Raw genomic sequence first — 22,748 nt, forward strand, 5'->3', positions numbered from 1 at the left:
TCAAAGATTTGGTTCATCTCATGGGCAGCGTTGGTGGGCATGCCTGGGAGAATAGTAAGAAGGACCAGTCTGGTGTGTGTGTGTGAAAAGGAATAATGTGTAAGAATCCTAGAAAATCAAGAGGGACAAAGTTGTGAACATCTTTTAATGCCTTACAGAGAATTTTGTATTTGATTATAGGTATAATAGGGCATTCCTGGAGTTCACTGAATAAGGCAATTACATGTTAGGAAAATTGTAATGGCGGTTGTATAAAGGGTGGATTGGAGTGAGAGACTTGAGACAGGGAGACTAGATAGGAATTTCTTGCAACATTCTAAGCTCCAAGTAATAAGGGCTTGGTCAAAAGTGGTCATTATGTTAGAGTAGTGGACGGGATACACGAAAAAGGTATTATAGAGATAGATACAACAAGACTTGGCAACTAACTAGATATATAGGGTGAATGAAAGTGAGGGCTAAGGATAATACCAAATGAGCAATCTTGAGTAACTGGAAGAATAATCTTGCTCTAGACAAGTTTTAAAAAGTTCAAAAAATTTTTTTTACGTTTAAGTTTGGAAGAGAGTTAAATTTGAGATGAGTGTAGGTGGCAAAGATAACGAGTTCCATTTTCTATTTGGGAAGTTTGAGATGTTCTAAGGAATTTGGTAATACTAGCTAGCCATTTAGATGGCAGATGGATGGATGAATGGATGGATGGATGGATGGATAGATATGGGAGTAATTTAGATTAGAGATGATAATTGGATCCATGGGAACTGAATAGATCATCACATAAAAGAGTATAGTGGAATATGGCCAAGGACAGAGTCATGGGGTACTTCCACAAATTATTAAGTGTGACATGGATGATGAACCAGCCAAGGATACTAGAAAGGGGAAATCAGACAGATATGAGGACAAAGAGAAAAGTGTCATAGAAACACAGAAGAGACTGCCTAGAAGGAAAGCATGGCTAATAAATGTATTTTATTGCTTTATGATGTATTTATGGTTCAGAGGTTGAGTAACTGACCTGGAAATCTTGGCAGAGGATGGATCTGAAGTGCTGATGAAGATGTGGTTTGTACTATCTTAAGTATTTTTTAAGCTAACATTTTGGAACCCATTTTCTGTTCCTTGACACTTAAAAAAAACTCTTCTGGGGCAAAACTAATGCTATGGAAAAGTGGAGATAAAAACAGAATAGGAAAGAATAAATATTGGATTCTATTAAAAACTGCTATGCAGGGGCAGTTGGGTAGCTCAGTGGACTGAGAGTCAGGCCTAGAAACAGGAGGTCCTAGGTTCAAATCTGACCTCAGACATTTCCCAGCTGTGTGACCCTGGGCAAGTCACTGAACTCCCATTGCCTAGCCCATACCACTCTTCTGCCTTAGAGCCAATACACAGTATTGTAAGGTAAGGGTTTAAAAACAACAACAACAACAACAAAAAACAACTGCTATGTATATAATGCCAGACTTGGTTTATATTAGTTTGGCTGGATTTGTTAGTTCTGATGAACTGTTTTTTCCTCTTTTTGATTCTTTGTTTTTAAGGGTTTACCGTGTGTGTGTGTGTGTGTGTGTGTGTGTGTGTGTGTGTGTGCGCACAAGCGCGCGTGTATGTACGTGTGCAAGTGTGTAGGGGGGAGGTATAGTGAGAAATTAAGATGATATGAAAAAATCAAAAATATCATCTGTAAAAAGTTTCTTCATTGGTATTTTCTTATGCTACTGAATTAATAGTCTAGAACTCCCACTCTGCCCCCTTCTTCGCTTCTCCCCTCCTACCTCAGAAAAAAAAAGTAATGATAGTTTCAAATGGTGAAATGAAAAATGTTTTTTTCCTTTTAAATTCTTTTTTTATTTTATATTTGGTTAAATTATTTCTTATTCATGTCAAGGAAAAAAGCATAAGTCTTGGAGTCAGAAGAAATCCCAAGTTCAAGTCCCAGGTCTGTCAATAGCTATGAAATCATGCATTAGTCACAGTTGCTTTCAGCTCCAGTTTCTCCAGAGTATCTGCCTCTCAGAATTCTTGTGAGGAACAAGTGGGGTCATTTGTGTGAAGCCCTTTGTAATGGATGATATGTTCTGTGAATGTCAGCTCTCAGTACTCCTTCCACGGTTGCCAGCAGCACCAGCGCCAATAAATGAAATGGAAGATGTTACCAGAATTTGAACGAATGAGCAAACTTTGTGTTTCTATGGCATCTTTCTTTTGAGATCGTCTCAGTACTTTGTAGAGAGTCCATAGTGGAGTGATCTCAGAGACAGAAAACCCTAGTTTGAGTTCATTCTTTGCCACCTACTAATCATGTACTTTGGGCAAATCACTTAGTTGAGCTTCATTTTACTATTCCACAAAATGAAAATAATGAAATTAAGAATTCTAATCTGTTCAGAGGGCAGAGCAAAGCACTTCTCCCCAAACCTCCATTTAAGGAGGGTGCTGCCCAGACCAGCCACCACCTCATCTCCTGCCTGCCTGCCTTCTTTTGGATTTCTTCATCATGAATCGAATACATGCCACCACATTGGGTACCTTTCCCCCAACCCATCCCTTTTTAGCTTCCTTTTGTATTTTGTCTTCTCCCTATTAGATTGTCAGATACTTGAAGGGAAGGATTGTTTTTCATTCTTGTGTTTGTATAGCCAGCACTTAGCACAATGCCCAACACAATTTAGTGCTTAATAAATGTTTATTGGCTGACATTTATTTCTTATACCTTTAACCTTTCTGAACCTCAGTGAACTCATCTGAAAAAAAAAAAGAGGACATTAGACCACTTTGGTTCTAAATTTATGATCCTAAGTGCCTTGGACTTAAGGTAACACAATTAAGTAAATACCAGAGTGAGAACTTGAACCCAGATCTTCTGACTCTAAAAAACCAGCTCCTTTTTGATTACATTATGCTGTGGTCATTTTTCTTATATTTCTTATTTCACATGGCTGTTTTGAAAATGAGATATGCAATGCAATTTTAAACACTATTATAGAAATGTAATATATTCTTATTCTTATTTTATTATGAATAATGTCTCTCCAAGGTAATAACTATATATGTATACAAGTGTATATGTAAACTCTAGGTGACGTACGATTTCCACTTTTTCTCTAAAGTCTGAGCCTACATAATGACAAATCTGAGACTAAAACTGATACTTTCCAACTCAAGACAATGGCAACAAAGAGACTCAAGCTTTATTTTAGAATATGATTTATTGAATAAAAGCATATGACCTTTCACTTGTTTATACGAGTATGTGATTGGGGGTTGGGGTTTTAAAAGATCACTCTATCACAAATATGAATAACATGGAAATAGGTTTTGAACAATGATCCACGTATAACCCAGTGGAACTGCTTGTCAGCTTGTCAGGGTGGGGGGGGGAGGATGAGGGGAGGGAGACAACATGAATCATGGAACCAGGGGAAAATATTTTTAAAAATTAGAATATGATTTATTAAATAGAGATGATTTTTACCACAGATGAGGAGGAGATTTACAATTAAAATTTTATCGTGAAGGTGTACCCCTTCCTTCCCCTCACTCCCAAGTTCTTCCAGTCTTTGATTAAGGTCTAACATCAGTTCCAGGTGCATCCCCTGAGTCTTGGGTCACACTTAAAAGCTGATTGTTTGTAAGGAAGGGAACACAGGAAAGTGATTGAATGGAACGTGTGCAAGCTTCAAATAAAACTCATGCAATGGTATGAGACGAATGCCTGCTACCCTTTGTGTATAATGTAGGATTAAATTCATTAAAGTTAATGGTGTGAATGATCTTACTCTATAACCAGTGATGGAAATGACGATATACGCCTCTCAGGGGAGTACTGAAACCACAAAAAAATATGGGAAAAATTATTTTGGATCAGTAATGGATAAGGCTGTGGAACCAGATTCTCACTCTATATAAGACTAAGCAGATTGAGTGTATATGCGAGTGCATGCACATGCACGCGCACACACACACACACACACACACACACGAACACATATTAGTGGCGCCATATGCAAACCTCCTGATTTCCTGATTCTTGAGAGGAAACAGGGTTCTGTTACTGAGTGCACACACCTAAGTTCAGGAGCAGCATGAAGAATCATGGTTTCCCCAGCAGCAAGGTTCCTATTGTCTCATTAAATCACAATCAGGGGTGTTCCATGAAGTAATTAGGAATAAGCTGTAGAGCACAAACTCATAAGACGTTTTTTATGAGAAGGAAAAAATCTGAAACATTCGCTGTGGGAAAATCTCAGGAGGCTTTTGAAAAACCAAATATATTATCCCATGAGGCTTTTCTTTGGCGAGATCCACAGTAACAGTTTTCTCACCTTATTTAAAGGTTGCCTAGAATTCTTGTTTGTTTTCTCTTCAGCACTCATCTTCTTGAAAATGAACATGGAACAGAGGATGGGAAAACAGACTAATGAATTCCAAAGAGATAATTTATGTGGTTTTCTCTCTCTCTCTCTTTTTTTTCTTTCTTCCTTAAACCAAACCAACAAAATTATTCTTTAAGGAATCAACTCCCAACTGCAATTTGAAATCATGCCAACTGCCATATCTGGGCTTTTCAAGATCAATTCAAGCACTGGAGAGGTGGTAACTGCAGCAACACTGGACAGAGAGACTCAGGAGATCTTCACCCTTAGAGGTAATATGTCTACATTCCCCGAATATGTAGTCAGGAATGGTTGTCTAATCCAGTAGTTTTTTTTTTTTTTGTTTTGTTTTGTTTTGTTTTTTGTCCCCTTCTCCCACCCTTTTTAGGCTTAACTTATCTTAAGTCAGCTGTTGAATGACTCAGAATTACTTAGCATGTCCTTTGGCTAACCATCAAGTATTGTTCAAGGACAATCAAGGTTGGACACTTTCATCAATAAGTCCTGACAAGGGTTGTCTAACCTCTTGCTTCTATTTTTTCCATTAGTTTGTCAAGGGCATGGGGGAGATTCAGTTAAAATCCACATCTCACTAATGTGAAACTTCCTTCTTTCTGTCTCCTGCTAGTACTGGTGAAAGACCAAGGAGTCCCCCCATTATCCAGCACCACTACTGTCCTCTGCAGGGTGAGAGATGAAAATGACCATGCTCCCACTTTTATTATACCCAATCCTGAAATCCAGGTTTTAGAGAATCAAGAACCAGAGGTCATCTATACTGTTTTAGCTGTGGACATGGATAATGGCAACAATGGAGCTTTGCAGTATCATATAATTGGTAAGTGGTGGGCTTCTGCAGTGTCCCCCAACATGGAACCAGTCCCAGTGACTTATAATGATTCTTTATGGTGTCTATAGGAGAACGTCTATGTGGGATTGTCACAAAATGATTTCCATCACATTCTGGTTTTAGTTCTTTAAGGTTTTAACATTTTTTCCCCATCCAACTTTGAAATTGGTCTCCAACTTTTCTAAGAATTTTAACTAATTCACCTTTAATTAAGATACTAATGGATACTAATTTTTTCTAGGTTTTTGTCTTTTTGATGGTCTTTTGTTTTATTGAGTGATAAAAATTTCATTGGTTTGAGTCTTCCTCAAGAAGGAACCCAGAAGATGGATTCCTAGAATTGGCAACCAATATGTTACCCCTGTCTTCTCTACAGACCTGTACAGCCATTACCCACATGCTATAGTTTTAAAGAATTGTTATCTTTAAAATGATTTTGGCCTTTAGGAAGGAAGAGAACTAGCATCTGTGGAACACCTACATTATGCCAGATAACTTTGCAACACTTTTAACAATTATTATCCTATTTGTGAAGAAGATGCAAAAAGAAGTTGAGTTACTTATCTAGGGTCACACCTCTATTAAATATCTGAGATCAGAATTGAATTTAGGACTTCCTGATTGCTGGCCCAGGGCTCTATTCGTTTTGCCACCTTTGGGATTGAAATAAGGGTCTCTGATTGAATTAATGTGGAGTTAGCAATAGATAACATTTGTGAGCTTCCCAATGCTATTTCTTTTCATTGTAATTCTTGCTTTACTTAGTATCTTGAAAGTACTATAGACCCTTTTGGGTAAGAAAAGGCATTATAGTAATATATCTCAAAGTTGGGTTTGAGAATGATTAATAGGAGGAGTGCCTATAATCGGCAATTATCTGCCTGATAGAAAATTTGTGAATGAGCCAAATTTTTAGTAATAAAAACCACTCACTTTCTTAAAATTTATTTCTAGGTTCCAACTCATCATTTTCCATAGACTTCTATAGATTTCTGTTCAGTATTAGAGATGGAAGAGACCCTAAAGATATTCTGCTCCCAGCCTCTTATTTTACAATGGAAACAGTTGAGGTCCAGAGAAGCTACAGTTTCCCAGCTCATATACATAGTTGGGGGTAGGACTGAGCATTCTGTTCTGCCTCTTGCATTTGAATATTCCTCTTTTTTCTTCTTTTTAATTACAGATTTTACTGATAGCTCCAAGTCCTAATTGTCTTCTTTATTATTGTTATAAGATACCCTCATAAAATAAGACAATCTCCATAATTCTAATGGGATTATTGACATTTTTTATAGCCTTGGTTCAGTGGAAGGAGTGGTGAGTTTGGAATTAAAGGGCATGAGGTCAAATTCTAGCTCAGCCACTTACTCATTAGTGTGTCCTTGGGCAAGTCAATTAACATTCTCATCTTTAAAGTGAGCACACTGGATATTTTGCTGTCTAATATCCTTTCCTACCATAAATCTGTGATTCTATGACCTCTTTTGTAACATCTCACCTCTTACTTTTGCTCAGGAGGTATCTTGTATTATTTAACAATGGATAATAAGAACATCAATTAGGGGAGATTATCTTTAAAACATTTCCCCTCTATTTAACTTACAAAATTTTTGTCTCTCACATTTTAAATACTGCCTGCAATTATCCACTTACTCATTGACCTAGATTTCTTAAACCTTAGATCAAGTGACTTGAATATTAAGGATATCCCTTTGATTCTCAACTCTCCCAAGAGTATAGACTTGGCAGATGGTGCCTATCTTTGAAATAAGGTACCACCTCCCCACAAATTCTGTATTCCCTTAATTCTCCAATTCCTTCATCTGGCCTTGTTCTCACTAGTGCCACTGCAATCGACTATTTCTAATATGTCTCTTGGCTTTGTGTTCCATACCTTTTCACTTGATACTTCTTCCCCACTACCACTCTTTCAGAATGTGGACAGTAAGTCCAGTTAACTACCTTTTCCTAACTAATATGCAAGTTTATTTTTTTTTTAAATCTTATCCACAAACTTTATGCCTTGGTGTCTTACCTTGGAGAATCAGCGTGGTACAGTTGATTAAAGGAGAGCCATGGAGAAAGGATAAACTGAATTCAAATCCTGCTTGGCAAACAAACAAGCTCTTTGACACTGAGCAAAAATCACTGAATCTCTCAGGACCCATACAAGTTTCTAAGACTATAAATTGCAGATGGATTACTAGTTTGCATCAGTGACACTTTGCATACCATGATTTCCCTACCCTAGTTAATCATAGGTTCAGACCAAGACAGAAGTTCTGTCTTAATTTTTCCCTAACTTGCTCCCAGGGAATTATTCGAATTAGAAAATACTGAAGGGAAGGCAAGGTAAGGACTATTTACTTATTTTTATTAATTCTTTACTTTTGTTCCCAACGAGGGCAAAGTATCACTTATTGCAATAGTAAAGTTAAATTAAAATCTATACTGATTTGGAAACAAACCATTTCATGTGATGCTCAACTGTTAAAATAATGATTTTATAACTTGAGGTATATACTAACCCTGTTCCTTATCGCTCATATTTTCAGTATGAAAGGAGAAAAAAAAATGTGTAGTAAAACACTAGCCTGCAGCATTTACTAATTAAATGACAAAATAATGAATTTTCTAAGTAAGTGGATTATTAGTAATTGCTTTTTATTTTGATCAGCAGGTTATGAAAATCATCTTTGCTTAGGGTTTTCATCCTTTGCTATGCTCTCATCTTTGCATTCCTTTTGCTTTTATAGGAGGAAATACTGAACAACATTTCACCATTCATGAAACTTCAGGAGAACTCTCAACAACTGGTAGCCTAGACAGGGAGCACATTAGCAATTTCACCCTCATTATTGAGTGCTCTGATCTGGGTAACCCACCTAGAAGCTTCATAGGTGAGATAAAAGTGACTGTCTTGGATGATAATGACCATGCCCCAACCTTCCCAACATCCCACTACCACACCTGGGTGGAAGAAGACCTTGCAACGGGGTCAGTGATCTTAGAGCTCTCTGCAGTGGATGAAGACATTGGCCTGAATGGGCAGGTGGAATACTTTCTAACCGATGATGTTCTGGGTGTCTTTACCATTGACAGAACGGCCGGCACTTTGAAACTTGCCCAAAGCCTTGACCGGGAGACCAGGTCCCTGTATGTGTTTAGGGTTGTGGCCAGTGACCGCAATGTCCAAAGTCCAAGGAGAACCACTGTTGATGTGACTGTAAATATAGATGATGTCAATGACAACATTCCTGTCTTTGGACAGAACCCTTTAGATGTTTTTGTCTCTCCACAAATGTCTGTGAACCAGACTATTGCCACAGTGATTGGCTATGACTCAGACCTGGGACTCAATGGAGCTGTTGTTTTTAGTTTTGTCGAGACCCAGTCAGTGTTCCATATTGATGAACATTCAGGAGAGGTTCGTCTTCAAAAGCACTTGTCCTCAGAACATTTCCCTGTCTGGCTACAAGTAAAGGCTATGGACCAGGGCATCCCCCCCAGGAAAACCATTGGTCTTTTGGTCATCCATATGCAGGAAAAAGATGTAAGATTTTCCTTTAGTCATCAGTTATATACGTCCACTATAACCGAAAACTGTGAAGCTGGTGAGTATATGGTTTTATTTTTTTATGTGCTCAGCATTTATTAATAAACTGCTTAAATGCATGTGTTGCACAAGTGGGTCCATCTTGTGGGTTCATTGCTAAGTTCTTGCTTTTATTTATACTAGGACTTGATCCATAAGTTTATTTCTAGCAAAGCAAGAAGCAAAATGTCAGTTTTTTTTTCATTTAGATATAAAGAAACCAAATTTGAAATGTCACACAAAAATCTTGAGTCAGCTAAAGAAATTCACACATTTAGGCTAGCTTTTTTAACTTCCAGCTATTTCTTGAATTTCAGAAGCTAAAAGAGAAAATTAAGCATATCCTTGAAAGTTATTACTGCTAAGCCTACCCTCTTCACTATAATGCTCTAAATACATCCCCTTGCTTTACGAAGGCTATGTGGTAGAGTGGATAGAGAGCCTTCCTCTGAGTCAGAAAGATGTGGGTCTAAGTAAATGCTCTGACTTACTGGAAAGTGACTCCAGATAGTCATTTAGCCTTTTAATTTTCCCCAAGTTATTCTCTAAAACTTTTCCCCAAGTTATTCTCTAAAACTTTAAGCGGTTAAATAATTGAATATAATTATTAACTAAAAAAAGTGTTTCCTCTCTACACATATGAAATACATACCTGCACTCCAGCCAGAACACACACACGAACACACACACACACACACACGAACACAAACACACACACCCTTCCTTTCCCAAATCAACAAAACCCTGCTGCCCTGTTTTCACAACAAAGATGACCCCAGGTCCCTTCAGTGAGCTTTCCTGATTGGCTCTACTCATCTCTAAAGTGGCTGTTGTTTAGAATAATCTCGTGTCTCTCTAAAAATTAGTACAATGCCTTTTACATAAACGTTTGTTGAGTTAAATTAAATATACCTACGAAGCCTAATTTTGAATTTCTATGTTCCAAATTTCTTTTTCTCTTCCATTTCTAAAATCTTCTCCAGGGTCCTCTCTGCCCCTGGTAACATTGTTTTGCCTAAATGATGAATTGCTCAGAACCATCCCCAAAGTTAAAGAGAATGTGCTTACCTTTAATTTGGTATTTGTTTTACTATGAAACTTTAGCAGCTGTCAATTTCTGGCTAGCTGTTCACTGGATGCCTGGATATCTTTGCTGGCTGTTGCTGTTGAGGTCCCACGCTCCAAGTACTAAGCTCAGATGGATGGTGACTCTAAGTACTCTTAGTAACCATGATGGCTAGCCTATTCTTTCCCTATCAACTTGTATGACATATTAGAAAAACATGACATTTTCACGAGAGGCTTTCTCTTCAGTTATTAGTGAATTGAGCGAGCAAGCAACAAGCATTTATTTTATATCAGGCACTGTGTTAAGGCTATGAAACAAGGGATATATAACCTTTCCCCTGAGGTTCCAGATATTACAAGATATCTCCATGGGGAAGGAGAGTGGGTGATTTCAGCCTGTAAGGATTTGGGTGAGATCATAAGATCTTGTCACTAGACAAGTTTTTGGGCACCAAGAGACTTGTCCAGAGTCCCACAGCCAGTACATGGTAAAAGTAATCTGGGAAGCCAGCCAGCCATTTCTGGTTTTAACTCATCCAGGAGTTCCCTATATTGAAAAAATTACAGGACTAGCTCCTATCCTATTAATTACTTATTCATTCATTCCCTTTTAACATTATTTGTCTGTTTCTTACATTTAAATACCCAGTTAACTCCGTCCCTCTCTTCCCCCAGTCATGAAAGGTATCATTTGACAAAAAGATACATGTATATATAGAACGGTGTCTTAATTATTTCTATTTAATCAGTTCTTTTTCTAGCGATAGACATCCCCGAGCTATTCTTCAAATGATATTTGTGTTGCTATATGTAATGTTTTCTTGGCTCTCCTCATTTCATTCTTAATAATTTCATGGAAAGCTTTCCGTCTTTTTCCAAAATGAACCTGTTTGTTATTTCTTATGACACAGTAGTATTCTGTCTCAATCATAACTTTGTCCAGTCTCTATCCTTGATAATGCAGTGGCTGTTATGCTTTCATTCTTCTCATCTTTATGGCCCCAGGAAAAATTGCTATTCTACTATCTTTCTTTAATGTTTGACATTTGATATAGTATTTCTCAGGTTGGTAAAATACCCAATTTTTCTAATTGAATGAACCAAGTGAGATATAAGCTTGTCATTTGTAGACACACTGAAAGCATTTTTCTCATCTTTTTGGTGGCGTTCAGATGAACACAGATGAGGACAAATCTCTATGTTCTTTTTATTCCTTTAAGCTGAATGTTCTACGGACTTTTGTGCAGGTGAATAAAATGATGGCTTTTTTTGTAAATGAGTAAAAAGATTAGAAAGAGCCATGTCTGTAGTCAGGAAGAGTCATCTTCTGAGTTCAAATCTGGCATCAGATCCTTATTAGTTATGTGACCTTGGTCAAGTCAATTAACCTGTAGTTTCTTCATCTGTAAAATGAACTGGAGGACATATCTTTGTCAAGAAAACATTAAAAGGGTCATGAAGAATTGGACATTACTGAAATGACTGAATGGCAAAAAGAGGATGGGGGATGGAGCTGTGTAGCTCAGTGGATTGAGAGTCAGGCCTAGAGACGGGAGGTCCTAGGTTCAAATCCGGCCTCAGACACTTCCAAGCTGTGTGACCCTGGGCAAGTCACTTGACCCCCATTGTCCACCCTTACCACTCTTCCACCTAGGAGCCAACACACAGAAGTTAAGGGTTTTAAGAAAACATTATTAAAAAAAGAGGATTGGGTTGTAAGGTCATCTTTTATAGACTCACTGAAACCATCTTTCTTACAATTCTAGTGGCGTATAGAATGGCAGAAATCACTACATGTACTTTGTCCTGTTCCCACATGAGTTAAATTTCTTCTGCCAGGTGTCTGTATTTTGAAAAGTTTTCTTGAAAAAAAAATTATAATTCCATGTAGTCTGGGAATTATGAGTGTTTGGTATGTGATATGTATTAAAATATTGCTCGTTAATTTTTTTAAAATCAGTTTCATCTCAGGGAAATTTTAGTAAATACTACTGTCTGCAATGATGTTCCATTTCCAATATAGTTTATTTGCTGAATTCTCAATGGTATTTTAGGATTTGCATTATAGTATGGAGATTTGTTGTCTGTTAGCTTTTAAAGGGAAACTGGCTTCTGTGTGTAATTCTTGCCAACTTCCTATGTCTTTGAAGGTATCCTGTAGATTCTAACTTTTTTGCAATCTGAAGGGCCGTGTTGTTCAGTTTTTCTACTACTTGGCTTCAAAATATTCATGGATCAATATTTCATTCCAAATGATCTCCTTAAGGAGAACCTTTCTATAATTTCTGGTGGTGAGGAGAGGAGCGGATCCTCCTCCATTTCTCTAGAAAAATCAGAATACCAGACTTATTTGGGTGTTTTAGTTCAATATTATTTATTTGTTGAGTTTATGTACATGTAGCTTTTTTATTCTATTCTTGGCTCTTAGCTCATTCATAGTTTCTATAGAGAAGCTATGGCTTTTCCTTTCTTGGTAGTCTTGAAGCAGCGATTGGGTGACCATTTATTGGGGATATTATAGTGGCAGTACTTTTTCAAGTATATGTGAAGCATAGATGGTTACTAAGTCCCCTCTGATTCCAAATCTGTGAATTAGTAAACTCTTGTTCTCATTACTAGTAAGCCAGTAATATTACTATTAAGTATCTCTGCGACCTGCCTACATATGACAAGTTAGAGCCCTAAACACTAGACCTTTAAATGAGTATATTACTGGTAGGTTTGATTTCAACTCATTTTCTATCATTCAGGCAACGTCACAACCAATCTGTACTCTCCCTGGCCTCCCCATTCCCCATCTTCTTTTAGCCGTCACAGTTGGGATTAATCAGTACAGTTAAGAGCAATCTGGTTGCAGATTCAATGTTAAGGATTGAAGACAGTTAAGACCAAATTACCTTCTTACATCTGGAGGTGGTCCCTTCACTCTAAGATGAAGGCAGGAAGGTTGATGGGTAATTGGAGTAAAAGCTTTCACTGCTGTTATCTACTGCTACTGACCCTGACCCTGGCGAGAACTGACCTCTTCAGTCCACTTACATTCAGAACTACTGAATTCCACTGAATTTGATAGTTCTCCTTTTCCCTTTTTTCCCCTGAAAAAATAAAACACTCCCCAAATTCTTTTTATTAAATTTTACACGTAAGGAAACTTCGAAATAGTTCTGGAAGTGATACAAGCATATGGCATCCATAAATGTGGATGTAGGTATATATTACAAAGCTTACGAAGCAGTGGCCTGGAATGTCTCCTTGAAGCATAAATATGACATATGCAAAGGGCATTAAAGTCTAAGTTGAGAGGTAAAAGCCAGCTAAAAGCTTCGAAATATAGAGGAAAGAGAAAAATGAGAAGTGAAGAAGAGTGATAGCTGAGAAGGCTATTGAATTTGATGGGTTATAACTAACCTGCATCTGGGTTGACAGTATTTCCTAGAGCCCAGTGAAAGAGGGAGTGGTAAGCTTCATAAAATATTGACTGACACTTCAAACTGGCCAAGCTGTAGTTGGCACACATAGCCAGAATTAGCTGCCAGATCTTATCACATAATTTTTATCAGATATTTTTTCCTTGAAAATTTCCTTAGTTCCAAAAAGCTGGAGAATCGTTGATCATTTTGGGATATAGCTTTGGCTTTCAGTGTATGCTAGAACTTATTTTAACACTAGTATAATGAATCACAAAAACAGTCCTGATTTTTAAATGTTGGCTGCCATTTTTAAAGGTGTTATCTTGATTAGTGACCTCAGTTTGTTGGGATTTACTCACATTTTGTGAAATACTTTCAAATCTTATAGGAATAATAATAATCCAGCTGACTTTATGGATGATCATGGTTTCCCATAATTCTTTTTCTCTTATTTGAACTGCTTTATATTTCCAAAAAGAAAATAAGGAAAAGGTATGAAATGTACAGATTTTCTAGTTCATATTCCTAGTGATCTTTGTTCAGAATCATTGAGAGTTGATATATCCCATTTGGTCTTAACACTTTGGGAATCAATGTGCTGCAAGTCAAGAAATATACTCAAATATCTCTTCCACAAAATGGCCAATGTGGAAAAATGTTTTAAATGATCACATATGTAGAATCTATAACAGATTGTTTACCATCTTAGGAATGGTGGAGGGGGAGAGGGGAAGGACAGGAGTGAGGGGAAAAGGCTGGGAGGAAGGGAGAGAATTTGGAACTCAAAATTTAAAAAAAATGTTAAAATTGTTTTTACATATAATTAGAGAAAAATAAAATAGTATTAAAAAAAGCATACTCAAAAATATAAAATTGTGAAGGGAACTGAACCATCTACATTCATTGAAAGGAAATCTATGCCATGGTTACCTAATTTTAAAGTTTCTTAGAGATTTATTATTTTTTGGAGGTGGAGGGTAGGGGGAAGCTGGTCTTGACCTGTGATTTCATAGGCATAGAGAATTCACAGTATGAAAACTTCCTCCACTGGAGCAGAGCAGTTATTTATTAGTCACTTAGAATCTTAGAACCTGTTTTGGGCACTGAAAAGTGGAGATGGTTGGCTATGCTCATGCCATTCAGATATAATGGAGAATGAACTCAAGTCTTTCTGACTCCCAACGGAAGGCAGTGAAAATACCCTGACAACAGCATGATGGAGAAGCCTGGAAAGGTGCAGCCTGGTGACAAATGGAGAGATGGTTGATCTGGACACATTTCTTAAATGGAAAATTCTGCGAAGATACAACCAATCAGAAGGAGAGTTTCCAGAGGGCAGATGGTAGTTCAAGGTAGAAATTCTAGGGCTGAAGTAATCTTCCAGGATGAACAGGTTTACACACTACATTGTATTTGTTCCAGAATATTATAGAATCCCCTCAGTTCAATCTGTAGATTCTCCAAATAGATCATTCTGCTGGTCTACAAAGGAAAAACAGAGTAGAAGAAGAATGCTTATTGTCAATATTATGACATGATATTGGATAGAGACTTCATTGAGTTAGTCCATCAGTCCATATATTTTGGGACAGGAATTGCAAATGGCCAAAGTGCTTATCTTACATTTGAATACAAGGAAGAGAACAGGCTAAATTACTTTGGGGAAATTCCCCACCACCTCTTGAGGACCCAAAACTCCTCTCTGTCACAAAACCTGAACTTTTTAATACAAATACAAATATTCCTGCAATATGACCACAAATCATCAAATGCTAAAATCTCAGAAGATTCAAAATTGTAGGTCAAATAACAGACAGAGACTGGATAATATTCACAATGATAGCTAGTAATGATATGCACCAAGAAGGGCAAAGTCACCCTCCAGGACATTGATGGTCAGAAAAGGAGATGGGTTCCAGTGTCCATGGAACAGTTATCCATAGAAAGACCTTCAGCATAATGGATAGATCCTTTATGGAAGACATGGAGAAGTAAATAGACAAAAATCTCAAAAATTGAGAGGGCATGGTGGCATGGTGGATGAATTGCTATCTGTACTGATAGAAATATATCCATATCAGTGAGATTACAGAATCACAGAAGTAAAGAAATTAGAGAAAAAACAGAAGCCTGAAATATGTTAAAAACTGCTTAACGTGGCTTTACTAGAAAGCAATTAGAGATACTAGGTTGTATAGTTGATAGAGGGCTGGGCCTGGAGTGAGGAAGTCTCATCTTCCCAAGTTCAAATCCGGTCTCAGACACTTACTAGCTATATGACCTTGGACAAGTCATTTAACTCCAATGCCCCAGTTATCTCATCTGTAAAATGAATTGGAGAAGGAAGTGGCAAACCACTGCAGGTTTTTGTCAAGAAAGCCCTAAATGGGCTCATGAAGAGTTGGATATGGCTGAAAAAATAACTGAACAACAACAAGAGAAAGCAGTTGGATCCTTTGACAAAACGACATTATGGATGCCAGTATTTTAATTCATTTACTGTGTTAAATCAAGTACCTTTCATCAATATTGCTGAAACTAATTTGGTCATAGAGCACTTCTGGATTTGAAATAAAATTTTAAAGTAAATGAATTTAAAAAATAAATACTGATGTGGGAACCCTGTGGGTCATGGAATATCTGAGAATAAAGGAGAATTGGTGAAATGTTAGAGAAAATAGAGAAATTTCAGTCTATTTTTGTATTGAAGTGCCACAAATATAGGTGGGCTTGTCATACCATGAGAGTGAAGGGTAACACCGATTTCATTGGTATCCATACAAGGTTTAGAGATCTAGAAAGAGGTCTCTCATATTGGGTAGGAAATCCCTATGGAGTATTTGTGGGAGGATATGGAGATGAAGTACCACAGAAAGAGTAGTTATGACTTGTACCATGTACAGTGGAAAGATCTCTGGCTTTAATGGACCTGGGTTCAAATTTCATCTCTGACATTTAACTACCATGGGAAAATCATGTGACTTCCCTAGACTTCAGTTTCCTTATCTGTAAAAGGAAGAATTGAGACTAGATGTCCTCTGATGTTCCAACCCAAGATCTCTTTGTACCACACTTAGGTTTTAATGACAAATCATTTTACTTTTTATGAGTATGTAATATGTTAAGTAACTTGGATCCCCAACCAACTTTTGTTTATCCCTTTATTTATTAAAATCTATATACCTTGGCTTTTTTTTATCTGCTTTTGAATTTTGAGGCTAGACATGTCAGACCATGTGACTTAACAAACCATGCATCTGCAGGTATCAAACCTCGGAATAAGGGAGAATGTGTAAAAAATGTCCTTACAAAGTATCTTATTTATTGATTTTTTGTGATTATTTTTCAAATCTGTGATTTCATTGGTTTTGGGAACTCAGTGAAAAAATTTCCTTTGTCAGTATAGGTCAGCAATTGCTCTTCAGTTTACAAACTGAGAGTTGACTAGTTAATTATCCTTTCAAATGTCTATCAATATTTCATATATCTGTATTCTTTGAAAGATTATATAGACTAGACCTATTTAGATTTGGGTCTTAAAGAGAGAACCTTAGCAGTTATCTAATCCAATTCTCTCCTTTTACATTTGAGGAAATTGAAACATATAGATATTAAGTGACTTGTCCAACATGACACAGATGATATTAGAACCTAGATGTTCCAGATTTCAGGTCTCCTGGATACTGGTCTTCTGGTTTTTCCACTTCCACCATGTTGCCCAAAATGGTATTACAGTGTAGAGACACATGAGGGCACTCTAATCAGCAAAATCTAAAAAAAATTAAGCAAACTATAAAATAGATATTCAATTGGGGAGGGGGGGGGGTTATGTGCTGCCATTTATGGATAAATCCACTTAACCACATAACTTTTGGTCATATCAGTCACCTTTGTTCTGTTGGTTATTTCAAAGCTTGTAGTAGAGTAGCACTCATCTCTAACTTCTGTACAGCATTTTACCCTGGTAGAACATAGTTGTTTAAAGATATCCTGGAATAAATTTTGTATTTTGTTGTGATACAATCTAGGACTTTTGTAAATTCAAGAACATTGCCCTTGAATCCAGTTCATCAAAGTATAAGACCTAATATGTGCCTTAACATAAATAGACAATCTATTATTCACTCAAATGGAAGAATCTTGATTCCAAAGCTAAGAAAATGAATGAACATAATTTCCCAGGTGTCCAGTTCCCTATCATTATAGATTCTGTAAAATCAGTAGATTATCCACAAAAATTTAGAAACCTTTAGCTAGGACACACTCTTTAGTTTATCTTATTCTTATATTAAAGGGCCACATACTAGTCTAAGACCCATGCCATTTAACATAAAATTGCCCCTATATTTGAATTAAATTTCTTAGCCAGCTCATCATTTAGGACAGTAAGATCCAGGAATGTGAGACAAGCATCCTCATGAAATTGTTGGCTAAATTGATATCTATTTTTATTAATATGCATTAATATCACTAAATTGATATCTGTTTTCATTAGTCCAATGAATAATGTTTCCATTGAGTCCAAATAACCAAAATCTATCTGATACACTGTTAGCAATTGCCAACACATCCTTTACTTTGACTTATAAAGAGTATTTTAGCCTTAAGAGACTTTTAAAAGAACAAATTTTCAATCCCTCTGTTGTCTTTCTCTTCCCAAAGGCATAATATTTAGTTCTATTTTCAAGAGAAGTATCTTGGTGTGATGGAAAGAAATTGAAATTTCTAGCTGAGAGAATTCTTTTTTTTTTTTTTCTTTTTTTTTTTTTTGGTGTCCTCATTGTAACTAACTACGTACTTCAGGCAATCCTCTTAACATTTCCAGATCTCTCTGCAACATGGAGTTGTTAGATTGAATGACCTTCAGTGTCATGAAAATTAGATACAACCCTAATTTGTCTTTTTGTTTGACATTCCAGGAAATCTCAGGATAGTAGTTTTCAGTTATCTATATGCCACAATGTTTTCTCCTGCTTTCAAGCATTATTTAGAGCTATCTTTTTTCTCATTGCTATAATATATATATATATATACACACATATATATGTATATTTTATAGATATATTACTTTAAATTGACTATATTAGGGAGAAATGGAGAAATGGGTTATGGTTCTAGATCTGTGATTTTATTAATGTAGAAAACATTCTAGAAATTCCATCAAAACCTCATTTACTAATACAATTTTTTTTTACTTTCTATAATTTATCATCCTACAGAATAGAAGAAGAGTTTTTGTCCTTCATACTCAAAAAGGGCCAAAACAACATCACTATGTTGGGATGTAGCACGTCCAATTGTGGCTAATCAGACCATTAAGAACTTGGAAGGCTCTACCACAGGTTGAGCACAAATAGCCCATGTGAACATTTGGAATGGAGATGTCTCCAGTTTTGTGGCTCTATCATTTCTTTTGAACTACTGTGATTCTGCTTTGCTCATAGAGCACAGCATCTTCTTTGATATAGGCATGCTCTGATGGGCGGTTCTGTGCTAGTGTCTACCATGTCTGACAATTTACATCAAAGGGACATTTAATGTCTTTGTATCATTTCTTCTGACTTCTCTGTGAGCTGAGAATGCTGAAAAAATAAATGCCTTATTCCATAGTCATAAAGCTATTGTATGTCTGAGGCAGGATTTGAATTGAAATAGTAAGGCACCCTTAGGAAGAGATAGGAAGCAGTGTGTGTGTGTCAGGTAAATCAAGCCACTGCCACCATTGTGACTTTCATCCCACTCTCAGATTCTGGTAGAGATAGACTGTCTCCGAATCCAAGAGTCTTGGGAATGACAGTATCCCTAAGGCCACTGAAACTGCTTCAAGTCATAATTAAAGGGAGAAATCACTATGGAGAAGGGACCCAACTTCCTCGTTTACCATCAGCAACAATTGCTGGCCATCAATATACTAGAGTAATCATAGGAAATCCAGCGGTGATGGCACCCCCCCCACTCCTCACTGGCCCAACTCTCACAACCGTCACTGGGGGATATGATTCTCACAGGGAAAGGACTGACTATCCCCATTATCTGTCTTATAGAAGACAGGCAAATCTATCCTGAGAAGTGGGGGCACACTGAGAAAAAGATAGGCAGCAGTATAACTCAAGGAAGTCAAACCACTACTATTACCACTACCACCTGGGTCACCATCTTCCTTTACACTCTTATGGAGTCAGCCCAGGACTGTGAACCCACACTCAGTTCCTACAACTATCCTCCTAGAAAGCAACCCCTGAGGACATTCAGCCTGGCCACTGCTTCTGCAAGGGTTAGAATCAGATCTCGTGAAGACCCAGAAAAGAAAGTTCATGTGACAAAGTCCTTGGTACTGTCAAATGGTTCAATAACAGAAACTGATTTGATTTTGTCCTTGGAAATGCCATTTAGGAAATAACCATCTAATATTAAGTCCCTAATATGTTCTAGGCACTTTATAAATATTATCTCCTTTGATCTTCACAACACCCTTTTGTGTATTGTGTGTTATTACCTGCATTTTACAGTTGGGAAAACTGAGGTACAGGTTAAACTGAGGTACAGGTTAAACTGAGGTACAGGTTAAGGGAAATGACTGAACAACAACATGTTGTACAATAGTCCTAATTAAATTCCCAAGGATAAGTGGGTTAGATGACAATCAGAGTTAGGCTGGATAACTCTAAAGCTCCTTCCAGTAAAAAGTAATTACTTTAGTGCCTGTTTAATAAGGCATCTTATACTTTACTTTGTATAAAACAAATGTAGAAAAGCAATGTGACTCCAGAATACTTTTTATCTGAATTCCTTTGAAAAAGATGAGAAAGGAAGATAATAAAAATAATAATATTAATAATGATTTCACATTTATACAGTGTGTTAATGTTTGCAACGATTGCTCATTCTCTTAGTTGATTCTTTACAACATGTTAGATACTCCAGGTATTGCTATTCCCATTTTACAGTTGAAGAAACTGTGGTCATATAGCTAGTAAGAGGAAGCAGTTTGAACTCACATCTTCCTGACTCCAATAATGACTAACCAAAAAAGAAGACAGTGACAGCAACAACTATTGCTGCATATTCTTATATTGTCACCATTCCAAGTCAATTATAAGATTGATTTCCACACAAATTTAAGGAATCCTGAACAAAAAGATGAGAGAACAACAAGCAGACTGTGAATGTTTTTCCTATCTTAACAGTTACTTATCTGGCCAGAATATATAGAGCATAATAAATTCTTCTGCATTTGTTATTAATTAAAGAAATACAAATATGTTTGACCCAGCTTGGCAAAACTCATCCTTAGAGGCTGTCCCACAATAGTCCAAGGAGCATTTCATGCATGTTAAGATCATACACTATTCCTTGTAATTGTATCCTTAGAAAAAACTATGTTCAATGATCCTCTGATCATTAACATCACAAGGAACATACAACAAGGAAGACTGTTCACCAGAATGATTAATTACTCTCATGAAGGTTGTCCTACACTGGTTCAAAATGAAAGAGAGATGCCTTATCAATATTGAGGTTTTCCCATGATCCTCTTCATGGATGATGGGCTGATTCCATTATGTTCTATTTAAAATCAAAGTTGAGAGCATTAAAGAGACATATGCTAAATATTTTTTTAGCCCTTACCTTCTGCCTTAGAATCAATGCTATATATTTGGTTCCAAGGCAGAAGAGCCGTAAGGCTAGAAAAATGGACATTAAGTGCCTTTCCCAGGGTTACACAGCTAGGAATTGCCTGAGGCCAGATTAGAACTCAGGAAGGGGAGTCTTCCAGACTCCTGGTCCAATACTTTAACCACTCTAGCACTTAGAGTTTCTGAGCTCAGGTTAAGTGAGCAATAAAATCTGGAGAGATTTCTTTAGTGAAAACTGCTCAAACTGAGGCAGTAGATAAGGTTATGAGGGAAGAAACTAAGTATTGCTTAGAAAAGGGCCTTGAATCCATGTCATTTGAGGATGAGAGGATGAAATTGGAAATATTTATCCTAAAAGAATAATTAGGACAAGAAAACCGGTAATTTATCTCAGACTCAGTTTGTGTCTGGTCCCAGAGGTTAGAACCTATAATGATATACAGAGTTGAAAAGAGGCAAATTCAGGATTGATATCAGCAAAAATTTCCTAATACTTAGATCTGTCCAAAACATGGAATGGGCTACCCTAGGGGATACTGGGTTTCCAGTCTTTGGAGGTCTTCAAGCAAAAGAAGAAGGACAACTTGTCAGCTACAATCTAACAATGAATTGGAGCTTTTTCTTTTTTCTTTTGTGTGCATCATTATATTCCCAGCCTAGAATGGTGATATAGTGTAAATAATTCTGAGTCAAAATTCAGAAGTCCTTGGTTCAAATTCAGTATCTGATTTTTATGACCTGTGTGACCTTAGACAAATTATTATATCTTTATGGATTTATTGCCTTAAGGAAAAAAAAGGAGGACAAACTAGATAGACTAAATTCCTTTTAGCTTGAGATCTAGAATGCTGTGAGCCTTACAGTTTCACACCTTTCACTGGATGTGAAATTGTAAGGTATAGTATGTGTAAAGTGTATATACCTTTCACTGTGGGGAATGGCATGAAGAACACAATAACCAGAGTAGAATAAAGACTCATATGGATTTAACAAAATGTAAAAGGAAGATGTCTTGTAGATTGTAAAGTCATGAGCCAATTTCATATTTGTGTGTGTTTAAAAAACCCAAGTTAGAATTCCTGAAATTCCATAGAACCAAATTCTTCAAAACTTCCTTGGAAGTTCATTGAGAAGAGTTGAGTTTCATTTATATGTTTAAATGGTGAATATGGTGAGTGGAGTTTTAGATGGTGAATAGAAAGGCTAACACAGATTTTGGGTGAAATTTTATAACATCCTGAGCATTTACACTTAAAATGATGCCTACTTTAAGATTATAGGATTTAGAGATGGAAGGAACCCTAAGGCCATCTTGTTCAGTTCCTTCATCTTACAGATGAGACATTTATTGCCAGTAAAGCTTAGTCAGATCAAATAATTTGGCCAAGATTGTATAGGAAATAAGCCTCAGAGAAAGATTGTCTGAATTCCAATTCAGTTGAATTTTCACAGTAAGTTTATCCTGGATTGCGGATATAAAGAAAATAAATGCACCTTGTCCTCAGGAAGCTGATTTTCTAGATAGATCTATTGTATTGTACAGAAAGTGAAATTAATATTGCCCTTCAGTTTTATGTCTATTCATCAAATGTATATCAGCTTCCTTTGGGATATCTTCTAAACCAAAGATCTCAAAACTTTTTGACTGTGTATCTCTATAAATTAAGCTTTGTTTTTTGAAGATGTACCCCAATATACATATGCACCCAGCTGGTAAGTGTCTAAGAGTCTCCCTGACTTCAGGCCTCAGACTCTAAAGGGCAGCTAGGTGAGGCAATGGATAAAGGCTCTATCTAGCCCTGGAGTCAG

The 22,748-nt window shown here is 36.8% G+C and overlaps 1 protein-coding gene across 1 annotated transcript in view; it reads left to right on the forward strand.

Moving 5' to 3' along the window:
• The window catches only part of DCHS2 (dachsous cadherin-related 2), a 352,313-nt gene that overhangs the window by 283,414 nt on the left and 46,151 nt on the right, over positions 1–22,748 (forward strand). The window contains exons 11-13 of the mRNA XM_044680745.1: positions 4,517–4,651; positions 5,008–5,217; positions 7,986–8,843. Of these exons, the coding sequence (XP_044536680.1) occupies positions 4,517–4,651; positions 5,008–5,217; positions 7,986–8,843 (1,203 nt within the window). The remainder of the gene's footprint in view (positions 1–4,516; positions 4,652–5,007; positions 5,218–7,985; positions 8,844–22,748) is intronic.

This window comes from Gracilinanus agilis, chromosome 6 (assembly GCF_016433145.1).
Source record: "Gracilinanus agilis isolate LMUSP501 chromosome 6, AgileGrace, whole genome shotgun sequence".
Classification (NCBI taxonomy): domain Eukaryota; kingdom Metazoa; phylum Chordata; class Mammalia; order Didelphimorphia; family Didelphidae; genus Gracilinanus; species Gracilinanus agilis.